This window comes from Callionymus lyra, chromosome 1 (genome assembly GCF_982586985.1).
Source record: "Callionymus lyra chromosome 1, fCalLyr1.hap1.1, whole genome shotgun sequence".
Lineage (NCBI taxonomy): Eukaryota > Metazoa > Chordata > Actinopteri > Syngnathiformes > Callionymidae > Callionymus > Callionymus lyra.
Window position 1 is genome coordinate 23,136,613 of NC_141818.1, and position 23,459 is coordinate 23,160,071.

The 23,459-nt window shown below is 38.0% G+C and overlaps 1 protein-coding gene across 1 annotated transcript; it reads left to right on the forward strand.

Moving 5' to 3' along the window:
* Window positions 1-6,806: 6,806 nt before the first annotated feature.
* LOC148088430 (tetraspanin-15) lies at window positions 6,807-22,266 on the forward strand. The gene is made up of 8 exons (XM_087797654.1): window positions 6,807-7,095; window positions 9,634-9,819; window positions 10,200-10,274; window positions 10,370-10,465; window positions 11,742-11,858; window positions 18,640-18,690; window positions 20,277-20,393; window positions 21,129-22,266. The coding sequence occupies exons 1-8, from the start codon at window positions 7,009-7,011 to the stop codon at window positions 21,462-21,464; spliced, it is 1,065 nt and encodes a 354-aa protein (XP_087653780.1). The 5' UTR covers window positions 6,807-7,008; the 3' UTR covers window positions 21,465-22,266.
* Window positions 22,267-23,459: the final 1,193 nt, after the last annotated feature.

Here is a 23,459-nt window from a genome sequence, read left to right on the forward strand (position 1 = left end):
ATACAGTAATAAGTACAAACGAAACATGGTTATATTCCAAACACCTTTTTTTAAAAGGACTCATACATAGAGTGGTAGTCGGTGTGCAGAATTGACAAGTGGGAAGAAAACCAGCAAAATCAAAATAACATTTGCTTATCCTTTACAAAGATATTGAAAGAAGCACATTGTTCTGAGGTAAAATGAGATTTGTGTTATCATAATCCTCCCCAGAAATCTGTCAGAACCCATAAACACCATTTTCTACAAGGTCATTGCACGTTTAAACTAAATTACTCTGTGTTCAGATCAATCTAACATCCTTTTCCCCTCTAAGAAGCGAGGCAGTGACGGATCACATCCTCACGGCAAGTCCCAGCCTCAATTGATTCCGTTTATGTCAATCAATTAAACACAATTCGTCAAGGTCCATATTAGAGTGAAGATTGAATTACCTCATTTATTTCCCACCTCAAATGAACAGAGTTGCCCGTAATGAGCAAGCATATATTTATGTAAACGTTAGTGACATTGATTTGAATGGATTTTATCGTAGGATATTGAGATATCTGATACACCACTGAGGGCCTGATCTGAGAGCATACATACAATCCCCTTCTCCCCTATTCAATGGAGAATTAATAGTTTTGGTTGGTGACAAGTTTTTTCTTTTGAAGTAAACATTACATATAAGACCTTATTTAAAAGGATAAATGATTAAATGTAGTCATTTAAATATGCAGTGGCTGTATGTTGGATTAATTCTCAAGAGGCACCAGTAGTTTACATGGCATCTTTTCCCAGAGAGAAGGATTGTTGTTTGCAGGGAGAAACACTGTTGACACTGAACTTTATTCCTGCTGACATCAGAACCTGCCTAACAACAGAGCTTTTACAGTCATGGATATGGCCACTTGTTGCAACGCTCACTGATTGAGGATCATTCCTTGTTAATATCACATACAGGATGATGTGATGCATAGAGATCGACAAAAGATGACTGTCTCGACCAGATCCATGCTTGGCCAGAACATGGACCGCATGTCGCATCAACCCATCAGAGAAGTGTCCGTTAACACTGGCAGTACTAGAGCCCACTTCCCAGCTGAATTTGCTCAGGGTTTTCAAAAACTGTACGTCACAGGGTGGCTGCTCTAAGAAGCTCTCTCCTCAGACAGCTTAGCGAAAACATGCTGCCTTTTAGCTACACAAAAGTGGATTACAGAAACTATTAGGAGAGAAATTGGACACTTGTTATAGCAGTTCAAAGCATGCAGTCCAAAGGCAGTTGGGGAATACAGAAGGTTTGTTCTGTTATTAGTAATTAGTTAATTAGTCAAATGGTGAAACAAGAAAACTCAACTCTATGAATGATCAGTTTGGAACAAGTATTGAAACTGGGTTTCCTGGAAAGGAATCAGGAACCCTCACCACTGGACCATTTGGGATGTTTTTAAAACTCCCAGAAAGTAGTAGTTGGAAGTAGTAGTCTGTTGAAATTTTGCATTTGTAATGGTGTGCAGAATTGACACATAGGTAGCAAACCAGCATCATCATCAGAACATTTGCTTACCCTTCACCAAGATACTGAAACAATCACATTCTTCTGAGGTAAAAGGATATTTATGTAATCATAATCCTTCACAGAAATCTGTCAAATTCCACAAAACACAATTTTATGGGGCTATTACTGTTGCTAAAGCTTTGTACATTTTTCTTGATTTATGAATGTGAAACTTGATTTGTAAACGTGTAATTCAGAATAAGTATGCTCAAATCTATAAAAACTGACAAGTCAAGCATCACAACTTCTAAAAAACAGAAAAGACATTTTTTGTGACGTGACTTTCTCAACAGTTCGGCCACGGTTCACCATCTTCAAATGTGTACGCCTCCATGCAGCTGGATATAGTTGACACGGATAGAACATGAACAAGCCCCAGATATGAAATGGATAAAAAAAAAAGATAATTTGTGGCTAGGAATTACCGAGTTGTGGCCAGGAAATAATTATCTTGTGGTATCAGGAAATAATTGAAGTATTTTAATCAATGGCATTTTACTCTGATTACATCATCAGACAGTTTAACTGATTATTAGGAGAGAATAAACTCTCTGGTGTCAATAATGTGAAAATATAAATAATGTCTTAACAAAAAGAAAACAATGTCTTTTGTTGAAACTAATACCGAAATATTCTTTACATAACAATACAATTTAAAAACAATCACGTAAAAATGAGAATGACTAGACGGAACTCGAACCTGCAATCTAGAGGTGAACTGCCGTAAACTATAGCACTAATTCTTTTAGGATTAAAGGCGCCGACGAGGACGGCTGCCTCTTCCAGTAGCTCCGCAGCAATTTCTATAATTTTCTGTTTTTTATTATTTTTTTTACTATAATTTTTTTAAATGCACGAATGCTCCTACCCAGGTGCAAAACAAATAGACTCAGGGACTCATTCATCCCTCGGGCTATTCAATTGTACAATTCTGAGTTCGGGGGCAGGAGTGGAGTGAGAGTATCTGGATGTTCTGTTCCATGTTAGTCTTTGTATCCTTTGTCTTTGTTGTTTTTTCTTTCCTTGACCTATGTTCTTTGTCTTTGTCTTTAGACTTTAGACTCTTTAGACTTGTGTCATCTTGTTCTTCCTCTTTATGTTCTTCTTCTTATTTTATTTTTTATGTCTTATTTTTTATTGTTTATGAAAAATTGCTGGCTATTGGTAAAAAACAATTTCCCGAAGGAGACCTCCTGAGGGATCAATAAAGTTTTACCTTACCTTACCTTACCTTAATTCTACTTTGATTGGGATGTATTAAAGTGCTTTTATTTGTGTGTACGTACAGATTCATACACAGATTCAAACCTGTAGATTTGAGCGTCAGACCGTATTTAGTATAAGTTCAACTAACTTCTTTGTGCATGAGGCTCCAGGTTTTTCTGTTTTTTGAAACTTGTGCAAAGTTTGTAATGCTTGACTTTTCATTTTTTATAGATTTGAGCATACTTATTCTGAATTACACATTTAAAAATCGAGTTACACATTCGTAAATCGAGTGACGCATTTGTGGATCACTGTAAAGATACACGAGTATATTTTCAAATCCTTTCACGCATTTACAAAGATTTAGCAACAGTTATAGTCCCATACAATTTCCTCATACAGTAAAATAACTGGGGACATGACAATAGTTAGCCAAACAAAAGTGGATTACAGAAACTATTTGGAGAGAAATTGTTTTAGATATGTATGTATCTGAACTGTGTATTGATCTGTTTAAGAGCTTTGTGACTCTTGTGAAAAGCGCTTTACAAATATAAATTACTTACTTAGTTACTTACACTTGGTAAAGCAGTTCAAAGGCAATTGGGGAATACAGTAGGTTTCCTTTGAAACAATTAGTCAAATGTTGACACGAGAAGAATTACTCAACTCTTTGACCAATGACCAATCAGTAAGGAAGCAATATTTATAAAGAAGAAAACTCGGTTGCAAACAACAGGTGCAGAAAATTGTACATGTATTAGATTGTTTTTTTTCAGATGGTCAAAAACAAGACCTTTTTAACTCTTTGAATCATGTGTGTTTCCTCCAGCCCATTCTCCAAATGACTTCGACGTAGACCCACATGATCAGATTAATAAATATAACCTTTATTATCATTGTAAAATACAATAACATTGAATGGCACCACCTTTTGCATACAGTAGATTATATACAAATACAAAATGAATACCTTAAAATATAAGTAAATGAAAGATTAGAAGAGGTGGATGTATGTTGGTATTACACTGGTAAGAAAGTGACCACTGGTGTAGAGTACATAGTAAAGTGGTTATAAGTGGAGCTATACATGTTCAGTGATCAAATCTGCCGTCCTTTTAACCCTCTGCAGACCCTTCCTCTCTGCCTCAGTGCAGATAAATCCCTTATGCTGGAGTGGTAGAAGGTCAAAAGCAGCTGGGTGTTCAGGTTTTACCTCCTGACAACTCTCAGGAAATAAAGCTGCTGTGGATGGGTGGAATGCCCACAATGTGAGAACTGTCGATCGAAAGGACCAGGTGAGAACTTTTGAACTGAAAACTGGGTTTTGGCTCAGAACACAGACGGCTCATGGTCTCCAAAAGAGAGGTTCATACAGAGTGCATTAAGCTCACTTGCTTTCTTTTCTAAAGCCTTGGCCAGCAGAAGCAAAAATTTAAAAGCCAACACGTCTAATGGAACCAGCACCAGCTGTGAGCCTCATTCAAGGCAGGAGGGCCTAAGTGGGACCTAGAAGTGTGCTGGACCCCCTCAAAACCCATTCACCCTAGGGTTACTTTGAGGGTGAATTTAAGGTGAAATCACTTTGGCATGACTCGGCGCTACGCCGGAAGCAAACACACTCAGTGTTGCAACAGACAAAAACATTAATAAATAAAAAAGAATCATCATAATAAACAAAAAAACAATAATAATGATAATTATGTAATATGTAAATAATAATACAATAAAACAAGCACAATAATAAAATAAGTAATGATTAATATATACAGTGCACAGTACCTAGAGTGTTGGTAGGGAGTGATGCCACTAACAAAAAACATTTATTAAACATCCTGACCGCAGTGGGCGGAAAGGAGTTGCAAAATCTCTAATTCCTATGGTTTACTTACGTTATCTTTTCAAGACTGCCTATTGCAGCTGATTTTGTTTTTGACCTTTACATCGATTGATTTTCTACTTTTCACTAAACTGTTCTCTTACTCCTCATTCAATGTTGCCAATCAATTATTTGTAAAAGACAAGAGGTGCTGGCCTTTCTAATAGACTGCTGGCCATCTAATGGCCCACAAGAATCACAAAAGAAGAATCGAATCAATAAGTCTTTGTAACGATTCAGAATTTAAAAGAGTGGATACGACACAATATTGCATATTTATAGAATATAACATGACAGTCTGCTAAACTAAAGTTTTGTTTGATTTTTTTATCCTTAATTTGTCACATTGAGGTAAACATATATGCTGCAGGAAGGATTGATGCTCAAGGATAAACGACAAACTATTGATTATGTGTGATAAGTGATGTAACTATCAGAATGATCCAAACTATAAAAGTCATATGAATGCTGAAAAGTCATGGTGAAATAAATAACTACTTTATACATATATATATATACGTATATATATATATATATATATATATATATATAATATATAGTGTGAAATCAAAAGATTACATATTTATAAAGAGGAGCCTGAAATGATTCATACCCCAGCAAATGTTGACTAAAATATAGACAGCCATCTACCAAAAGATAGACCATGTGTAACCATTATGGTAAAAAAAAATGTTTCTCAACTTTTCTTTACAGTTGAACAAAAAGTGGCATAGCCAAAACGATTCATACCCTTAGGCAAACTGTCACAGTCTACAGGAAAATCCAAAGCTCAATACCCTTCCAAACAGTCCAAGCTGTTCTAAATGTTGCTAATAAACCAAATGAATTAGGAACAGCCATTTTAATCAACGAAATAGGTGAAAAGCAGCAGCTCACTGCAGTTGGTTTGGAGACAGCCATGGCTAAAACAAAGTAGTATTGTGGCTACCCACCACTCAGGACACCTGTGCTGGCCTGGAGGATTGTGAGAGAGGAGAAAAAGAATCCACAGATTAGGACCAAGGCCATCCTGGAGAATGTAGGCTCTTCTATTGGCAACATCTAAGGCAGACGGTCCGACAGACTCTGCACACTGCTGACTTCCATGGATGCCGACCAAGGAGGACACCATTTCTCCAGATCGGGCACAAAAAAAAACTTCTTCTGTTGAAGAACACTTCTGGACATCTGTTTTATGGTCAGACGAAACAAAAATGAAATTGTTTCGTCACAACGATGTAGCCTGTATTTGGCTTAAAAAAGGAGAGGCCTTCAACCAGAAAAACACCATTCTCACTGCCAAACATGGTGGCGGGAACCTAATGTGTATGTGTAATGTGAACCTAAGGGTGTTTTTTCAGCCAATGGACCAGGGAACCACATCACAGTAAATGGTACGATGAAAAAAGTACATCAACAGTACATCAAGATTCTCAACAACAACTTCAGGCTGCAGAGAAAGAGATACAAGCTGATAAATGTTTGTTTTTTCCCCAAAATGATGAATTTTGCACATGGACCATCTTTCCGGAGACTGCTGTTTAATTTCTGGTCAAAATACTTATTGGTTGAATAAAAGTAACTTAGACAATTTGCTGGGGGCAGGATAGGGCTCCGCATATATATATATATATATATACATACATACATACACACACACATATATATATATATATACATATATATATATATATATATATATATATATATATATATATATAAATATCATATGACTACAGAGTTAGTCCTTAAAGACAACCTTGCTACATAATAGGACAGTGTGAAATCAACAAAGAGATAATGGTACTTTAAACGTCCGTAATGTTTTTCCTCTTCTGGGTGAGTAAACTCAATTCACCCCTTATAAGCTTTCCATATATATCCAACAAGTGGTAGCAACAGATGATGCAATGTGGTGCTTAGATTATCTTTGGAGGTAATCCATTACTGGTAATGTGACTAGCTTTACTTATTCACATGGCAAACATTTACAATATCTGTGTCAAATACAAGGTCATTTTCCCCATTTGTAAATCGGGCAAATTAAAAAATACTAAAATATTCGCACTGATGGCAGTATTGATGTGATAAAAACACCCTCAAACTATTGTCAGTATTAAGGCGGCTGTTGTGCGGGCTCTTGGTTTGCGGTACTGTAGCTTTAAGGATAGAGTCAAAACAAAGCGTGGGCTAGCCGGCCGCACGGAAGTGTTGCTTTCTATCAGAAATGAAAGCGGCCTTCAATTTGGATATTAGCGAGCAATCTTCTTGCCTATCCTGATGTTATTTGGAATATTATTTATTTGAAACTTCCTGTTTTTAAAAGACTTTCAACGAAGCTCGCCTGGCGCGTTAGCTAGCTCCACCGACGCGAGTAGCCATGCCTCCCTACTCTGAATTGAGGAAAAACAACCACTTTTACTACTTCATTAAATTCACCTTAAACGTCTACTCCATGGTCTTTTCGGTAAGTTTTCGGTGCTTCTGTTAAGATCGTGAATTCAATTAAATAATGACGGTAGTCGTTGTGTATTTGAAGGAGACACGAACCACCTCTGACCACGCACAAGACATCATTCAAAAAAGACCTGCTTTTAATCGAAAACGTCCTACACTTCGCTATTAATGTTTTACCGTATTAATTTTAACACATTACAAATCCACATAAACGTCTTTAAAAATCGGGATATGTGCTGTCGAGTGTTTAGGAAAGTTGTCGGTGTAATTTTCATATTTCTATAAAATCTGGATCGATCTGTCAACCTAAGGTAGCTGTTTTCGATACAACAAAACCTCCATTAAAATCGCGCCCAACATATACTGGGAGACCTATTTAGTATCTGTCACGCAACACAAGCACACAACTGAGGACAGACACATGTTACATGTGTGTACTTATTTTGTGCGACTGTAAACTAAAACTAGCAATATTATCAATGGGGTTTTGTGTCGATGGCTCTGTGCAGTTGCTAGCAGGTGAATGATGGGATGATATTAGCATCATTACACTAACCCTTTTTTTAGTTTTCATTCGAAACGCTGTATATTATTTGACGGTTTCACAAGATAGTGTTGCAACAATACCCTATTGGGTATATTTTGACATCTTGGTCATCCTTCACATCCATAAATCACCGATTAGCAAACAGCCCTATGGTGCAGGGCGTTGGATGCCGTTAAAGGGCCACTGTTTAGCCGACGGAAAATAGTAGACGCCTTTTACTGTCGTGTGTTTTGTTCGTTTTTACTTGAATGGCTTCACGTGAAATAATCAAACCTTTTATTTATTCAGTAACATTTATATGATCAATAGATCTAATACAAGTGTGAAATTATAGTTCACGGTCTCTTAGCCATGTTACAGGACCAATTATCAATCTTGAATGAAAAAGTGCCATGGTGACAAAAAGCTTATAATAATAAACATATTTATATAGCGCCTTTCAGACATTCAGAAGTCACTATGTGCTTTTTAAAAAAGCACAGAAAATACATCAAATGAGGGTTACATGAAAGTAAAGGCTTCAATCAATCAGGAAAATACTTTTTTGTTGCAACAAGACATTTCACTCATTTTAACAGGTTTATTTTTTTTTGAGTAAACATAACTAAAACATGCTAATGGACGGGTCATGACACGGTAATGCTTCTCGAGAGAAAATCAATGAAGTCTTTTTTCAGAATAAAACACCTTTTAAATATTAGTAATCAATAGAGCGAAAAATAATGTTTTTTTCTTTCTGTGTGGCCCGGGAAAAAATGCCTGCAGACTGATACCGGATAACCATTGATATAGTGCAATTAATATGTAGTCCATTCTATTTCAGTCCTGTTCACAGCAGCAATGATGCTGCTATGAAATCTCATAGTGCTTTCTAAAAGGTTGTGACCAGTAGATGGAACCAACTCTCAGAGCTGATTGCCTCAGTTTTCTGTTGAAAATCCATACAAGAGAACCAATGTACTACTTCTCTTTTCACAGCACTTTGGTCAGATTTGTCCAAGCTTGTCCATAGTGAATGGAAGCTGTAAAACATTCACTGCCAGTTAGTGATATGCAGTTAAATTGATCTCTGCTAGTCGGAAATGGACAGGGTCAACTTAAGGGCAAAGTACTACATTACTTTAATTTAGAAGCTATTTAGAAAAATTCATTCAAGATGTTGTACAAAGACTAATATAAGCTATTATCACAAAAGTTTTTTTTCTCAAGAAATTTAAAAAATGAAGGTAGCAGAAGCCAGTAAAAACTGAATGATATAACATCACTGTAATGTTTGAGAAAATATTTATATTTAATTTAAGAAAAAATGTAGACTAAAGGAAAAACTATGTTTTGTGGCAAACCATTATAAATGTTCCTAATATGCAACTTTGTTTTCTCTAGAAAGTAGAATGTATTGAAATTAAGTATGTGTGTTGCATCCCACTCTTCAAAAAGCAGTTCCACTAAAATGACCTTTAAGTTTTTAGAAATATAACTGATTCTTTCTGGAGCTTCTGAACTAATATTTGGTCCCAATGAAGCCCTGTGCTGTTCCTTTTTTTGGTCAAAATTTGTACCTCTCTATTGACAACCAATTGAATAATAAATTAAATGTATTTATTATAATTGTCTTAAATGTCATCATAGCATGACAAAGGCTTGCAACAAGTCTTTCTACTGAATGCTAAACAACTTTGTAAGTTCACTAAGGAAAAAGTCATAACAATCAGATGGTCAGGGCTGTAAAGAAATCACAGCTGAAACCATTTCCATTTGGAAAATGTACGCTGGTTGATGAGGCAAACACTTGGGGCTCTTAAGATACCCGCTGAGGATGTACAGGGGTTATCCGGTCAATGATAAGGGACATTCAAAATGTCAGATGCCAAATCCTCCTTTCAATTTATCATTGACATTTGTTTAATTTATGAATGACTGTTATTTTGATGTAGTTGGGAATGGTTACTTCATGAGTACGGATATCAAGGTTTGTATATTGATTAACTTTTCTTTCAACAGCTAATGGGCCTCTGTGTGCTGTGTGTTGGATTATACGCTGAGGTGGAACGTCAGAAGAATCGAACCCTGGAGGGTCTTTTCCTGGCTCCCGCTGTGGTGCTCATCCTGCTGGGTCTGGTGATGTTCACTGTGTCTGTGGTGGGCATGGTGGGCTCGCTCAGGGACAACAAGACCCTGCTGCACATGGTAAAAATAGTTGTCATGTGTCACAAGAATCATGTTTATAATTGTTTTTGTGCATTTTGACATTTGTCTTTAATCATTAATATTACAGATGTAGTGGTATAGCCCTTAAAAATGGTTGATCCTTAGTGCAAACTAGCAGATTGGTGAAACAATAAATATTTCTCCAATGGATGTTAACACACCTCAACAACTGATGCACTCTCTGAACATCATGTATGATAAAATGTAAACACATTTTCTCAAATGATTAAGATTGTATATTTGTTATCACAGATTTAAAAGAAAGCAACAACAACTAATCACAAGTTGGCACAAATCAAATGGAGAGAACATTGCATAACAATTAAAAAGTTAACAATTTATTTTTGCCTTGTACCCAGTTCCTCTGTGTTCTTTGCGTGTTGCTGCTCCTTCAGGCCATCGCACTAGCCACAGCACTTGTCTTTGAGAAAAAGGTAAATGTAATATCATTTTCAGATCATTTACTGCCCCACACTAGAGCGATGCACATTTTTTTTTCACTATTAATGTTTTCTTTGTCTTTCTGCAGACCTCTTCGCTATTTCAGAGCAGCATCCGTGAGGGAATCAAACACTACTATGATGACCTGGACTTTAAAAACATCTTGGATTATGTGCAACAAAAGGTAGTGTTCAATATATGAGTTGGTTAATTGGCATCTTATCAACTCAAAGGGCAGAATTTTTATGGAGGCCACATAAAAAAAGTTAAAATAGTTATACAATCATACAGTCCGCCAACTGAAGTGTAGCGTGTATATTTTTATGACCATTCAAAGATCAAAACACTCATAAAAAATATATTTTGACTCTATGAAAATTTATTTTAAAGTGCGTGACTGGCTTAAGGGACTAGGTCTACATTGAGTGATGTTTGCAGATTGTGTTGAAAAAAAGAAAGAGAAAAAGGCTTTTTAACATCTTTAACTATCAATATTTGGCATGAAATTATCTTTGAGTCCACATAGTATGTTCGCTTCTGTTAAAAACTATACGGAAGTAAATTAAAATGTACATCCATGTAGCACTATGCATTATCCTGAGAACACTTTCACAACATAATGGAGCTTGGACTTGGTAAATGGGTACATGTGCCCGCAATTACAGCCCCTATTGTTAACACCATTCAAATCTATGGTTTAAATTTATGTAGTACATTTATAGAGGATACACTTTAATGCAGTCTTTTCATTCTCAAGTTCATCTCAGTTTAAGGCAGTTAAAAAAAAAAATCAAAAAAAAAATCAAGGGCAGCATTATCACTTGCTGTATCATATGAGGCAGTTAATGTTTATTGCTTGAAAACCATTCAGCTACATAGACCATGCAATAAGATTATCTACTATATATTATTGTCCACTATTATTGATAAGGCTCCTGTGTAATACACGCGTATTAAAAAAGATATATATATATATATTAGTATATTTGTGGGCACTACAAGGGATACTTTAAACACATTTGTTTTGGGACAATGGGTCACCTTGACCCAGAGACCGCACAGATATAAACTGTTTATACAGACATGCATGATTTATGCTCTACATTGCTTTTATTTCAGTTAAATACAATGTACATATGGTTTAAAAAGTTTTAAAAATGGCATTATGTCCACACACATTAACACTTTACCATAGGCAGATTGAAAGAGCACAATTAAAACTGCTCAGGTTTAGTATTAATCAATGTCATTGCTCAAATTTCAAGCGTGATGTCTCAGAGCTGCAATAATAATTTCTATAGCACCTTTCAGACTAAAATGAGTCACAAAGTTCTTCACATAAAATATAATTAAAAACATCCTTTTAGTTAATTAGACACACTATATTAATCTGATAAAAGCAAGAAACATTCTCTGAAACATTAATAAAATGCAATAAGGTAACTCTATATTCTTTTCAGTTTTCATGTTGTGGGGGTGATGAGTACAAGGACTGGGGAGTCAACCAGTACCATTTCTGCAATGGTACTGGTCCATTGGCATGTGGTGTTCCATACACCTGTTGTGTTCCAGGCAAGGTAAGCTCCACAACAAACACAGACATTGTAAATTGTAATACATTATCTGCCACCTTAAAATTAAAAAGATAACTAAATTTTGAGTAAAAAGATTTGCACAAATTAACAGTTGAAGAAATATTAAATCTTCCTAAAAAATCTTAAAAAAAAAATAATTCCAACATTTTGAAATCAACTGTGCAGATTGACAGAAAATGAAATGATTTGTATTTTCAAAATAATAATTATACATCTAATTTTATGTTTAGTTTGGCCCTGAGATATTCTTCTGAGTCTCCTGTATATATCATGATGCATTGCATCTCCTTAGCCAATTTTTAGCTTACATACGCCAAGGTTTACACAATTTGATTTCAAGATGCCCCAAAACAAAAGTAGATTTTGAGAATCTACCATTCGCCTTCCATTTACTGTAACCTTGAAATTACTTGTATACTGTTGAGTGAAGGACATATGAAAATGGATTTAGGTGATTTTGGCATGCTTCAAAGCTACATTACAGATTCCTGGTGAGCTTTAAGTATTGTAATACCAGATACTTTTAAAGTGATGAGACCCAAGTTAAACAAAAACTAAAAAATCTGTAGGTTTCATTTGCAATAAAAAACATGGTTGACATCGGCAGAAGCAGAAGTTTTGAAAAATTTAACATGTCATTTTTTTATGTATGTTTATATTTTAAAAGATTATCAAGAATATCATAAACAATATAAAAACAAGTTTCACCTTGACCCACCACCAGATAAAAATTTCCCACTATGCACATTCAGAGAATTTCTAATAAAATGTATAAAATTAAGAGATTGCCCAATGTCTCTTTAATCAGATACGCTGCCCAAGGTTGTTTTTAAAAAATATATAAAACCAATACATTTATAATCTTCATACATGTGTTAATATCAATCGTAAATGGTTGCATAAAAAGGAAAACGTAATGTTGGGTCTTTATACGACTTGAAAAATGCACATCATTTGCTAAAATGCTCAAGCCTGAAATGCTGTTTCTTTTATCCAAAGTGCAACAAGAAAGGTTCTACACATCAATGGTTTTAGTTCTATTTTTAGTAAGAGAGATTTAAAATACACATTTGTAAGTTGCCAATACAAATACCCTAAGACCTGACATACAAATATTTCATGATTATTCAACTTTCTCCCAACATTGAGAAAATCATTATATTATTTTGTGTATGTGGTCTAGTTTTAATTCCCAGGCCATTATACTTGGAAAGACTTTTATTTATTTAAACTAAATCCATAAAAATACTTCAATTCAATTTTATTTAAAGTGTCTTATCATAACAAAGTTATCTCAAGACACTATACAGTTGAAATAAGACTACAGTTGATTAAGGAAAAATAGATCCCAGCAATTCAACAAAGAGCAAGAAACAAAACACTGTACAGTGAGCTGTACAGTGAGCAATGGCGAGGAAAAACTTCCTTTTAGAAGGCAGAAACCTCGAGCGGAACCCGACTCATTGTTGACGGCCTGCCGCTTTGACCGGCTGGGAGGAAGGATGGGGGGATAGACAGATGGATAAGGAGAGGAGTGAGGGAGGATATAGTGAGAGAAAAGAGGAGAGTGTAGGAGGGTCCATGGGGGTGCTGGAGAGAACTCGGGATCTGATGACGTGGTGAAGATCCTGGATCAGCAGCAGCTCTGGAGGTGGATCCCTGGGGCTCTGGGAGAGAAATAAAAAGGTGTGGGTTTGGGACAAATGTAGACAATACACAGGTATACAGACTCCGGTGACGGGTGAAGATATATAGAGGGGAGAAGGGGGGGGGGGGGTTGAAATAGCCAGGCCAGAGGGCACATACCTAGCACAGCAGATCCAGACACAGGGGCCCAAGCCACGGCAGGAACCCGCGGGAGACCAGGACCCGGCAGGCGAGATAACCACCAGAGCCGACCCCAAACACCAGCGAGAAGGCGGACCACCACCGGGGGCGCGAGAGGGCGAGCACAGGCGAGGACGACCGAGGAAGCAGAGAGGGGGAGGCACCAGGCGCAGGCACCGGGGCAGAGGGGCAGCCAGAAGAACCAGTCAGGGGATAGGGCCCCGGGGCCAGGCTGGGCGACGGAGGACCCCCAGACCGTCCGGCCGCCACCAAGTCCATAGCAGGGGACCGAGTCAAGGAGATGGGGACCCACCACAGCAGCGGCGGCGGGAAAACCCCCAATACCCTGCGGACACGGTCAGTACCCGGGTTGAGTGCCACCGCATGAGTCCGGGGGAGCAATGGCCAGGCACCGGCGCAGGTCCCCCGGGTCACAGGGGGGCCACGGTTGTGCGGGCAGGGCGGGGGCAATGGGGCTGCAGCCGTCCGGGAACGGCCCCCAGTCTTTGAACTGTAGACCGTCCCCAACAGCCGCAGCCCACCTCCCCATGAGGGAAGTTTGGGGGGCCAGCAGTATTCCATGGGCAGTCCACGGTCTCTAAGGTGCCGAGGCCCCGCCCACCACACGTACTGACCCCCAGCCACCGCCCCCACCCACCATGCAGCACCCAGGGGGACAGCAACACTTGCATGGGCGGTACATGGTCACTACGGTAACATGGGTCCGCCCAATGCCTCCGCCGTCCCCCCAATGCGGCCCCGCCCAGTGTGGCCCCCCCCACCCGGGAAGCCCCCGAAAGACCGACCAGCCCGGCCACGAACCCCCAGGACCAAGGGCGACAAACCCCCCGACCACGGCACATGCCACACAGGGCGGGTAGAGGACCACAGCCACCGCTGCAGCAGACACCCACCCCAAGACAGGCCCCCCACCACAGACCAGGCGAAGCCATCGGGGCCGGAAGGTCATCCAGAACACCCGGCCAGCCCCAGCCCCACCCCTGACGGTTCACCCGCCGGACCCCCACACCCGAACCGGCCAAGCCAGAACGGCCCCGGCGAGAAAAGAAGGATATACAGAGCTCGGTGTCTAAAACTAAAACTAAAACTCCTCCAGCATTCTCAGCCTATAGCAGCTAAGATAAACAGTTTTGTTTGTTATGACAGCTAGAGATAAACAGTCAAGTTAATTATAGGCTTTATCGAAAAGTAAGGTTTTAAGATTATTTTTAAACATAGAGAGGGTGTCTGCCCTCCGGACTGAAGCCGGTAGTTTGTTCCACAGTAGAGGGGCTTGAAAACTGAAGGCCCTGGCTCCGAATCTACATTTAGAGATTTGTGGTATAACTAGTAGATCAGAGTTTAGGGATCGTAAGGTCTTTGAGGGTTGGTAAGTTTGGATTAAATCTTTAATGTATGTTGGTGCTAGACTGCTGCTAGTATTCTAAATTCTACAGGAAGCCAATGTAGGGAAGACAGTACAGGGGAAATGTGTTCGCGCCTCTTAGTCTTAGTCAGGACACGAGCTGCAGAGTTCTGAATGAGCTTAAGAGTTCTGAGAGACTTTTTAGAACAGCCTGACAGAAGAGAGTTACAATAGTCCAGCCTGGAGGTAACAAAAGCATGGATGAGCTTCTCAGCAGCATCTAAAGGAAGGAAATGCCTAATTTTTGAAATGTTACGAAGGTGGAAGTAAGCAGTCCGTGAGATTTGTTTTATGTGTGAGTTAAATGATAAGTCCTCATCAAAGCATACACCCAGATTCTTTACAGTGGTGCTAGTAGCAGGAGCAAGTCCATTTTGTAAAGCTAGATCATTAGTTAATAATTGTCTGAGATGTTGCGGACCAACTAGTAAAACCTCAGTCTTTTCTGAGTTCAGTAGGAGGAAGTTTTTGGTCATCCATGACTTGATATCTGTGATACAGGACTGTAATTGTGTTAGCTTAATTCTTTCATCTGGCTTCATGGACAGGTAAAGTTGGGTGTCATCAGCATAACAGTGAAAATTTATAGAGTGTCTTCTAATCAAGTCCCCTAGTGGGAGCATATAGATTGTGAATAGTATTGGACCAAGAACAGAACCTTGTGGGACACGTGTACATACTGTAGTGCGTTCTATCCGACAGGTAAGATTTAAACCAGTCAAGAGCAGTTCCACGAATGCCTAAATGGTTTTCTAGCCTCTGTAGAAGGATTTGGTGGTCGACAGTGTCAAATGCAGCACTGAGATCTAGAAGAACAAGAACTGAAACATGGCCCTGATCAGAGGCCATCAGTAGGTCGTTACTTACTTTTACCAGGGCGGTCTCTGTGCTGTGGTGTTCCCTACTTCTATCTGGCTCCATTGCCCTCTCTTAGCACCTTATATTTCAGGTTCAAAGTCCAAAGCATCTGAATTGTTCTACCCTTTAAATCTTATTTAGTTGTTAATGGAGTTGCTGTCACAGCAGCAAATTAAGTTTCCCTATCAAGAAATATTTGAGAAGAAAGGTCATATGGTGGTTCTACATGGCGAATGAAATCCCTAACATGGTGATTATATCATCTTTTTTTCAATGACTTTTGCCATATCATGATGATGCATCATATTTAATACCAGATTATATAATTTAACTATTTTTAAAATATATCCAGTCATTGAGTGTTTTTTTTCTCTGCTGACGTTGAACAAAGTTTATGACGTACAGTGTATATGTTTGTACTACATCAGGGGTGTCCAAACTTTATATGTGAAAATAAAAAATAAGCAGTGGCCAAATCTTAACACTTCATACAAAGAGATACAACTCAAAATGTATGTTTTTATGGATTTTCATTATTTCATATTCAAATTGCCAGAATCTGTAAAAAGAAATTTGCAAATCACATTGACTTTACATCTTGATTTTATAAAATATCATATAATGCTACAAAACAATTGTTATCATCTGGGGCCTGGGGACATACTTTTCCACGTCAAAGTTCGTATGTATCAATAATGAAAAGAGCGTTAAAAAGGTCAGACTTTTGAGAAGTTTGGAAGTGGCTTACGTTTTTATTTACTGCTCAGATGCATGTCAGCCTCACTAGTCATGTTGAGACGTTGACGTCAGAGTTACATTAACGATCAACGTTGAATCAAAAATTAACACAAGCATGCACGTACGAACACGTTTTTGTAGTTAAACTAGTGGATGTTAAATTATTCACAAACTTATAAATATGTTCTCATTCACTAAACTGATCTGTATTTATTAAGTAAGTAAGTAAGTAATTTTTATTTGTACAGCGCTTTTCCAGACCAGGGTCACAAAGCGCTTAAACAATCAAAACAATATTCAATAAAGTATATATTTTAAAGATCAAGATAAAACTGATAACACAACCGGAGTTCCAGAGGATCAAGGAAAAGCCTGAACAAATAGAAACGTCTTAAGATGCCTAAAGGAGTCAGTAGACTCCATCAAGCGCAAAGAGAGAGGACAACATTGATAGTTTTATACTGAATATTTTAATCCGCTATTTCAAGCAAGTCACAAAAAATGTAAAGACATTTTAAGTTTGTTTTTATAATATAACAAACAAAACAAACGTCTGATCACTTCAAGTCTTCTCTATGAGTCACAGACGTTCTTGTGAAACAACATCACGTCCGTTTGATCAAAGTAAAGCTGCAGAAATTAAGTGGCTAAAGTTTCCCTCATGTGATCATTTGATCGGAGTGATTGCCTTGAAAACACCTATATAAATACACTTTCTCATGATTTGTTAATTTGTAATTTGAAAACAAAACGCTTTCATTTGATAAATGTAATAAGAATTCACGCATGTTGCGCAACTGCAACATATGAAGCTCAGCCGATCAGACCATATTCACACCATAGTCACTACTCACTGCTTTAAGTTACTGATTTACAGTTTTATTCTTGTTAAACTGCGTTTTAAGATGTCAAAGGGACGAACAAGGCTGCGATTAATACCACGTTGATTGTATTTCTATTTGTGTGCATGTGCAGATTCATACATCTGAATAGTTTTGTACGTGCACCATTTTCTGGATTTTACTGTACGACTGTTTATAGTCCACAAACTTCTCTGTACATGAGGGCCCCTGATCTTGTAATTTTTCTTGTTGTGTATGGCTGATGAGGCTTCATGAAACGGTGTCATTTTTAGAGTACAGTTTCAAAATGATGTTAATTTTCAATTACCGGTAAATTGCTGTTCAAATGTATACATTATAGAGCTGAGGGTAACATCTAGTGGGCTCTGAACAAAAGGATGGTAACTCACGAAGCTTCATTGAAGCATAACTTTTTTCACGCTCTGTAATGTAGTACATGACTGGTTGGAAAAAAAATAAGATGTAGATTTATGTTTCCTTATCCTGTTTACTTCATAGATGCAGTCAATGAGGACAAGGAGAGGATAGGCGTAACTAGGGAGGACGTGCAAGCTAGGTTAAGGTGGAAGAGGTTAACTTGCTATGGTAAATGCTAAAGATGTATTCTGAAAATAAGGAACATGTAACTCAAAATTGCTGCTATGGTGGTAAGTGTTGTAACAAGAAGCACGATTTTTGAATCCAGCAAGAGGCAACTCTAGCTGGAGAACATTTTCGTGTTCCTCCCTTTGCCTCTTAACACTCCAGGCTACATTCACGGTTTAAAAACATGGTGAACATTAATGAAGCCTTTCCTATAGCCAAACATTGGTAATGTATTGATCAGACTCCAACCTCAGGCCACCAATACTGCCTTCGTGGCTAATTTAAGAAACTCACGGTGGAATTACCCAGTCATCGCAATCAAAAAACTTGTTTAAAAACGTCCAGTTTTCGAGGCACCATAGTTGATTTGAACAGCCAACATTGCTGGAGTAGAAGTCTGACCGACAGTGGAGTTAACGTGATCTGTGGTGATCTCCTAAACTACCAACCTACCATCTTTTCGCAGGCAGGAGAGGTGATCAACACTTTGTGCGGCTACCAGACTCTGGATAAACAGGTGATGTACTTATGTTCCCTGAAACATGGCTGCAATGAAGTTTTAGATATCTTCTACATTTACAGGAAGAAGGAAAGTTACAGTTGGTAAACATAACAAACATTCATTTACTACCTTTAAATTAAATAGTTCAATACCATTTTAATGCCAGGTTTCATGTGTGATGTTTTAAGTAATCGACTTTAGCAAGAAATGCCATCATATTTTGGATATTAGTTTTGAATATCCATCAAATTACTTACTATTTAATAACCTTCAACATTATGTTTTTGAAGGGCTAATGAAATATTTATTGTATACATTTATTTTTATGTTGTAAGTTTTTGACAATCTTCTAATCATTTTAAAATGTTAAAATGCATAGTCATTGGTGTTTTTTTTGTTTTTTTTTAACCTACTGTAGTCATGCTTATGTTGATTAACGGTAAATAAGTAAGTAATATATATTTGTAGAGCGCATACCAGGGTCACAAATCTCTTAAACAATCAAAACACAGCTGTTTCTGGAAGGAGTCAGTAGATCCATCAAGCGCAGAGAGAGAGGAAGATCGTTCCAAAGCTTAGGAGCAACGGCCAGTTTCTTTCAGGATCAACTTTAAAATTCTGGTTCTTACTTTCAGAGCTATTCATGGTCAGGCTTCTCCTTAAGTCAGTGATCTGATCCAGCCTTACACACCAGCTCGGGCTCTTAGGTCTGTGGATCAAGTCCCACCTTCCCGGGCTATCCTTTCCTACACAGCCTACTCAACAAAACCAATAAACACTTTATTCTGCAATATATTACATTTTTAGCAAGTATTAAAGTGATATTTCAGCTAAAATTCAGAGTTCACACTTTTTCTACTCTCCTTCATGTCGATGAATAATGTTTGGGATTATTTCCAGAGAAAACAATTACTTTTTGGTGTTGTATACAGAAATGTATATCCATATTTCTATCGCGAACAGAGCCTTATTTTCTCTGTCCAAAAAGACACACCAAAAAACATCCCTCTGATATTTACCTAGTAGAGTAAAAACTGAGTCAACTAGGAATTTTGGGTGAACTATCACTATCACAATCAAATAAAGGCCAACTAAAACCAAAATCAAAATTCCAAATCAGCAACTTGTGCTTTTTCCTTAATCAGCTATAGTCTTACTTCAACTGTAAAGTGTCTTGAGATAACTTTATGATAAGACACTTTAAATAAAATTGAATTGAATTGAATTGATTCCACAGCGATTTGTTTACATGATGGAATGTTCCTAAAAGTAAATGAGTAAAATGCCTTTCACAGGACATAAATGTCTAACTCAACCACCCACCACTTAAAACCATTGACTTTGTATATCCTGTTATCTTATAGTGTTTTGGTTTGTTTAATAATACATTCTTTTTATTTTGATTCTCAATCTAGTGTCTCTGGGGATGAACTAAATCAAATGAATGATAAACTGGTTCTTAAAAGTTCTAATTCACTTCCCAAGTTTTGCTGAGTCGTTCCTTTGATGACATTAAAACTTTTACTCGGTTAAACTGTCAGTGTTTCATTAGCAGCTTCTGTTTAAAATAAAATCCTCTCCTGCCTCTTCCTGTGCATCAGCGTGAAACCCTGCAGGAGCTGATTCACGTTCGCGGCTGCATCCACGCCGTCAACCTTTGGATGGGTGACAACATTGGAATTACCGTTGCGCTATGCTGCGCCGTCGGCCTTCCTCAGGTGATTTACAGCTCCATTCTACTAGCCCTGAGTCTTTTTTTAAGTGCCACTTCCCCAGATCAGATGGTTTGAATTAACAGATACAATACTAGGTTTAATGTGTGACAAAGACAAATGTTTAAAGCCGAGTAGAAAATATTGTATTGTATGATGCAATATGTTCACTCTTGTTAATTTGTGGCTACTTTAGTGTATCAACCCCTTTTCAGTCTTCAGCCCAAATCTTTAATTAATGATTGCAAGAGTCAAAGTTTTAAAAACAATAACTTACAAAATTGATCTTGCAGTTGCTTTGATCTCATGGAATTCATGTCAATAATGACGAGGATAATATTCATCCCTGACACATTTCTGTGTATATTTAGATTCTGTAAATGGATAATTTTCACAATCATGTATTCATTATTTTATTTTTTTATTTATTATTTTCAATCACAGTGATCCTACTTAAAGCATGGGATAAAATGTAATGCTATCAAACTCCAAACCTTGCTTTGAAGTTGTTTGGTCGGTAATATGTGTCACGAGGAAGAATACGATCAGGAATTAGTAGAGAAGTTTCAAGAGGAGAATGGACACCTGAATAGGAGAGATGGGGACAAAGAATGAAAAGAGGATGTGATGTGATGAAGTTAAAAAGGGGATGTGTAGAGGATGATCGATCAACATGGGTGAAGATAAAGAATGCTGACCAACTGAGGCAGCCACTCACCATGTTTGCTGACCTCTCTGCAGCTCCTCGGCATCATCCTGAGCTGCGTCTTCTGGAATCTGCTGGTAGACATGAGCGAGTCGTCTGACATGGTGGACTTCAAGCTGAAGAAGGCTGAGTTTGCCTACAGCGAGCTTGACCTAGCTGGTGCTGGCTGGTGCATGTGTCTGCCAAGGGACGGGGGCTACCTGCCTGTCCCTGCCTCTGAGCCAGAACTTGACCCCATCGACGTTCATCTGCAGAAGCTAAAGAAACAGGCACCTCGCACTCACTCCCAGCTGCGAGAGCTGCAACAGTCCAGGTCGGCAACTGGGCTGGATGAGGTGGACATCGGCCGAAAACTGAAAAGGGACTACTGAGTTCTACTATTTTTGACCTTTCTTGCCTTTGTGGGTTTTGCCTTTTTACAGTCATCAATGATATTGATTTTTACTTGTGTTGAAGTTGTGTTGCACTAACTCATAAGTGAGACTGTAATCATCTGAAGAAATCAAAAGTGATTTGGCACTTTTTATTTACCTAAAAACTAGCTGCGACAATGGCTTTAAAAGTAAAATTCTGTTGGTTTTGTTTGTGCCAGTTCATGTTAAAGAAAGTTTGGCAATGTCATACTTTATTTACTGTTTTTAGTCTTTGATATTGAGCAGGGTATCACATGCTAAAGCTTACCTCAGGCTGTGATGAAAGCAGCCCAGTAGTCAGAGGACAGAACTCGTCGGTCTGTAAATAATGGTAGCTTGGAAAGAATCTGTGTCTGAGAACTAGGAATAGCCAAGTATGTCTTGCGTGTAGCGTCTGTGGCGGATGTGTACAGTTTGTGTATTATTTCCTTTTTACTACTGTTTGATTTTGTGCAATTGGTGTACACTGTTAGACTGACAGATGTGGAACAACATGGAATGCATGTTTTGTACTGTATATTAACAAAAAACTCAGTTTACATGGTATGCTCTCATAAGAAGGGGGATCAATATTTTCAAGTTATTTGTAATGCAATCTTTTTATTCCATTCTTCTTTTAAAGAAACTACAAATATCAGTGACAAGCAGTTGTGTCATGTTGTTTTTAAATCTGATTTATGCACCGTTTCTGAGCTTCCCCCCAGCTCCTGCCTTGTACCAGCACAAGGGTTCATGTCAATAAAGCGGATTTTTGTCTACGGATTTGTGCAGCATCATGTTTTTGCAAAAATATTATGTTCATTAGCAGATACAGATAAGGGCCACCTACAGAGTTCGATTACACAAAGAATTGTAAAATCTCTCTTCATCTCTTACTTCATGATTTTAAGCTCAACCATTTGTCAGTGAAGTCACCGCCTTTGCCCTTGTAGATAATATCTGCTCCAATTTATGAAGTGAAATAAAAGCATTTGAATGACGGTACATTTAAATTAGGATCGTAGCAATAATTCCCTTTATCAAATATTGCATGCTTAATTTATTTCCACTGAATTTTAATAATTTTGCGCTTGCATAGAAATGTTTCATATATAATTCTAGACAGAAATTTGTAATGAATCTGTGAACTATGTTTGGGGCCCGGCCATCAAACCCTGAAAAGAAAACATGGGCTCAACACCTGTGAGAGGGGCAAAAGAGTAAGTAAGTCATTTATATTTATAGAGCGCTTTTCCAGACCAGGGTCACAAAGCGGTTAAACAATCCAAATAATACTATAAAATATATACTTAAAAGGTCAAGATAACAGAGAATAACACAGGAGTTCCAGAAAATCAAGAAAAAGCCTGCACAAATAAAAATGTCTTAAGATGTTTCTTGAAGTAGTCAGTAGATCCATCAAGCGCAAAGAGAGAGGAATATCATTCCAAAGCTTAAGAGCAACAGCCTGGAAGGATTTCTCTCCTCTGGTCCTGAACCGTGTTCAGGAACCATCAGTAGATTCTGATCCACAGACCTCAGAGCCAGAGGTGTAAGGCTGGATCAGATCACTGATGTAAGGAGGAGCCTGACCATGAAAAGCTCTGAAAGTAAGAACCAGAATTTTAAAGTTGACCCTGAAAGAAACTGGAAGCCAGTGAAGAGATTTAAGGATCTGAGAAATGTGAGTTCTTCTACTTGAGCAGGTCAGAATTCTCACTGCAGAGTTCTGTATCAACTGCAGGCGAGACAGCTTCTTCTTTTTAAGACTCTTGCAATAGTCCAGACTAGAGTTCTGTATCAACTGCAACTTAGCTGTTTAATACTGGGATTTGAACTCAGACTAACTGGGTGAAAACCAGGTATCCTAACCACTGGACCACAAGAGACACAGAACTCAGTGAGAATTCTACACAGTATCAACTAATTTTGATAGAAAAGAATGCTATTTGTTGGAATCTGATTCATAAGATA

Excerpts from the sequence above, each read along its gene's own strand:
- LOC148088430 (XM_087797654.1), top strand. The coding sequence starts at position 7,009 with ATGCCTCCCTACTCTGAATTGAGGAAAAACAACCACTTTTACTACTTC. Across the intron at positions 9,820-10,199 it reads ACAAGACCCTGCTGCACATG|TTCCTCTGTGTTCTTTGCGT; the intron begins GTAAAAATAGTT and ends CCTTGTACCCAG. Across the intron at positions 20,394-21,128 it reads GCGCCGTCGGCCTTCCTCAG|CTCCTCGGCATCATCCTGAG; the intron begins GTGATTTACAGC and ends ACCTCTCTGCAG.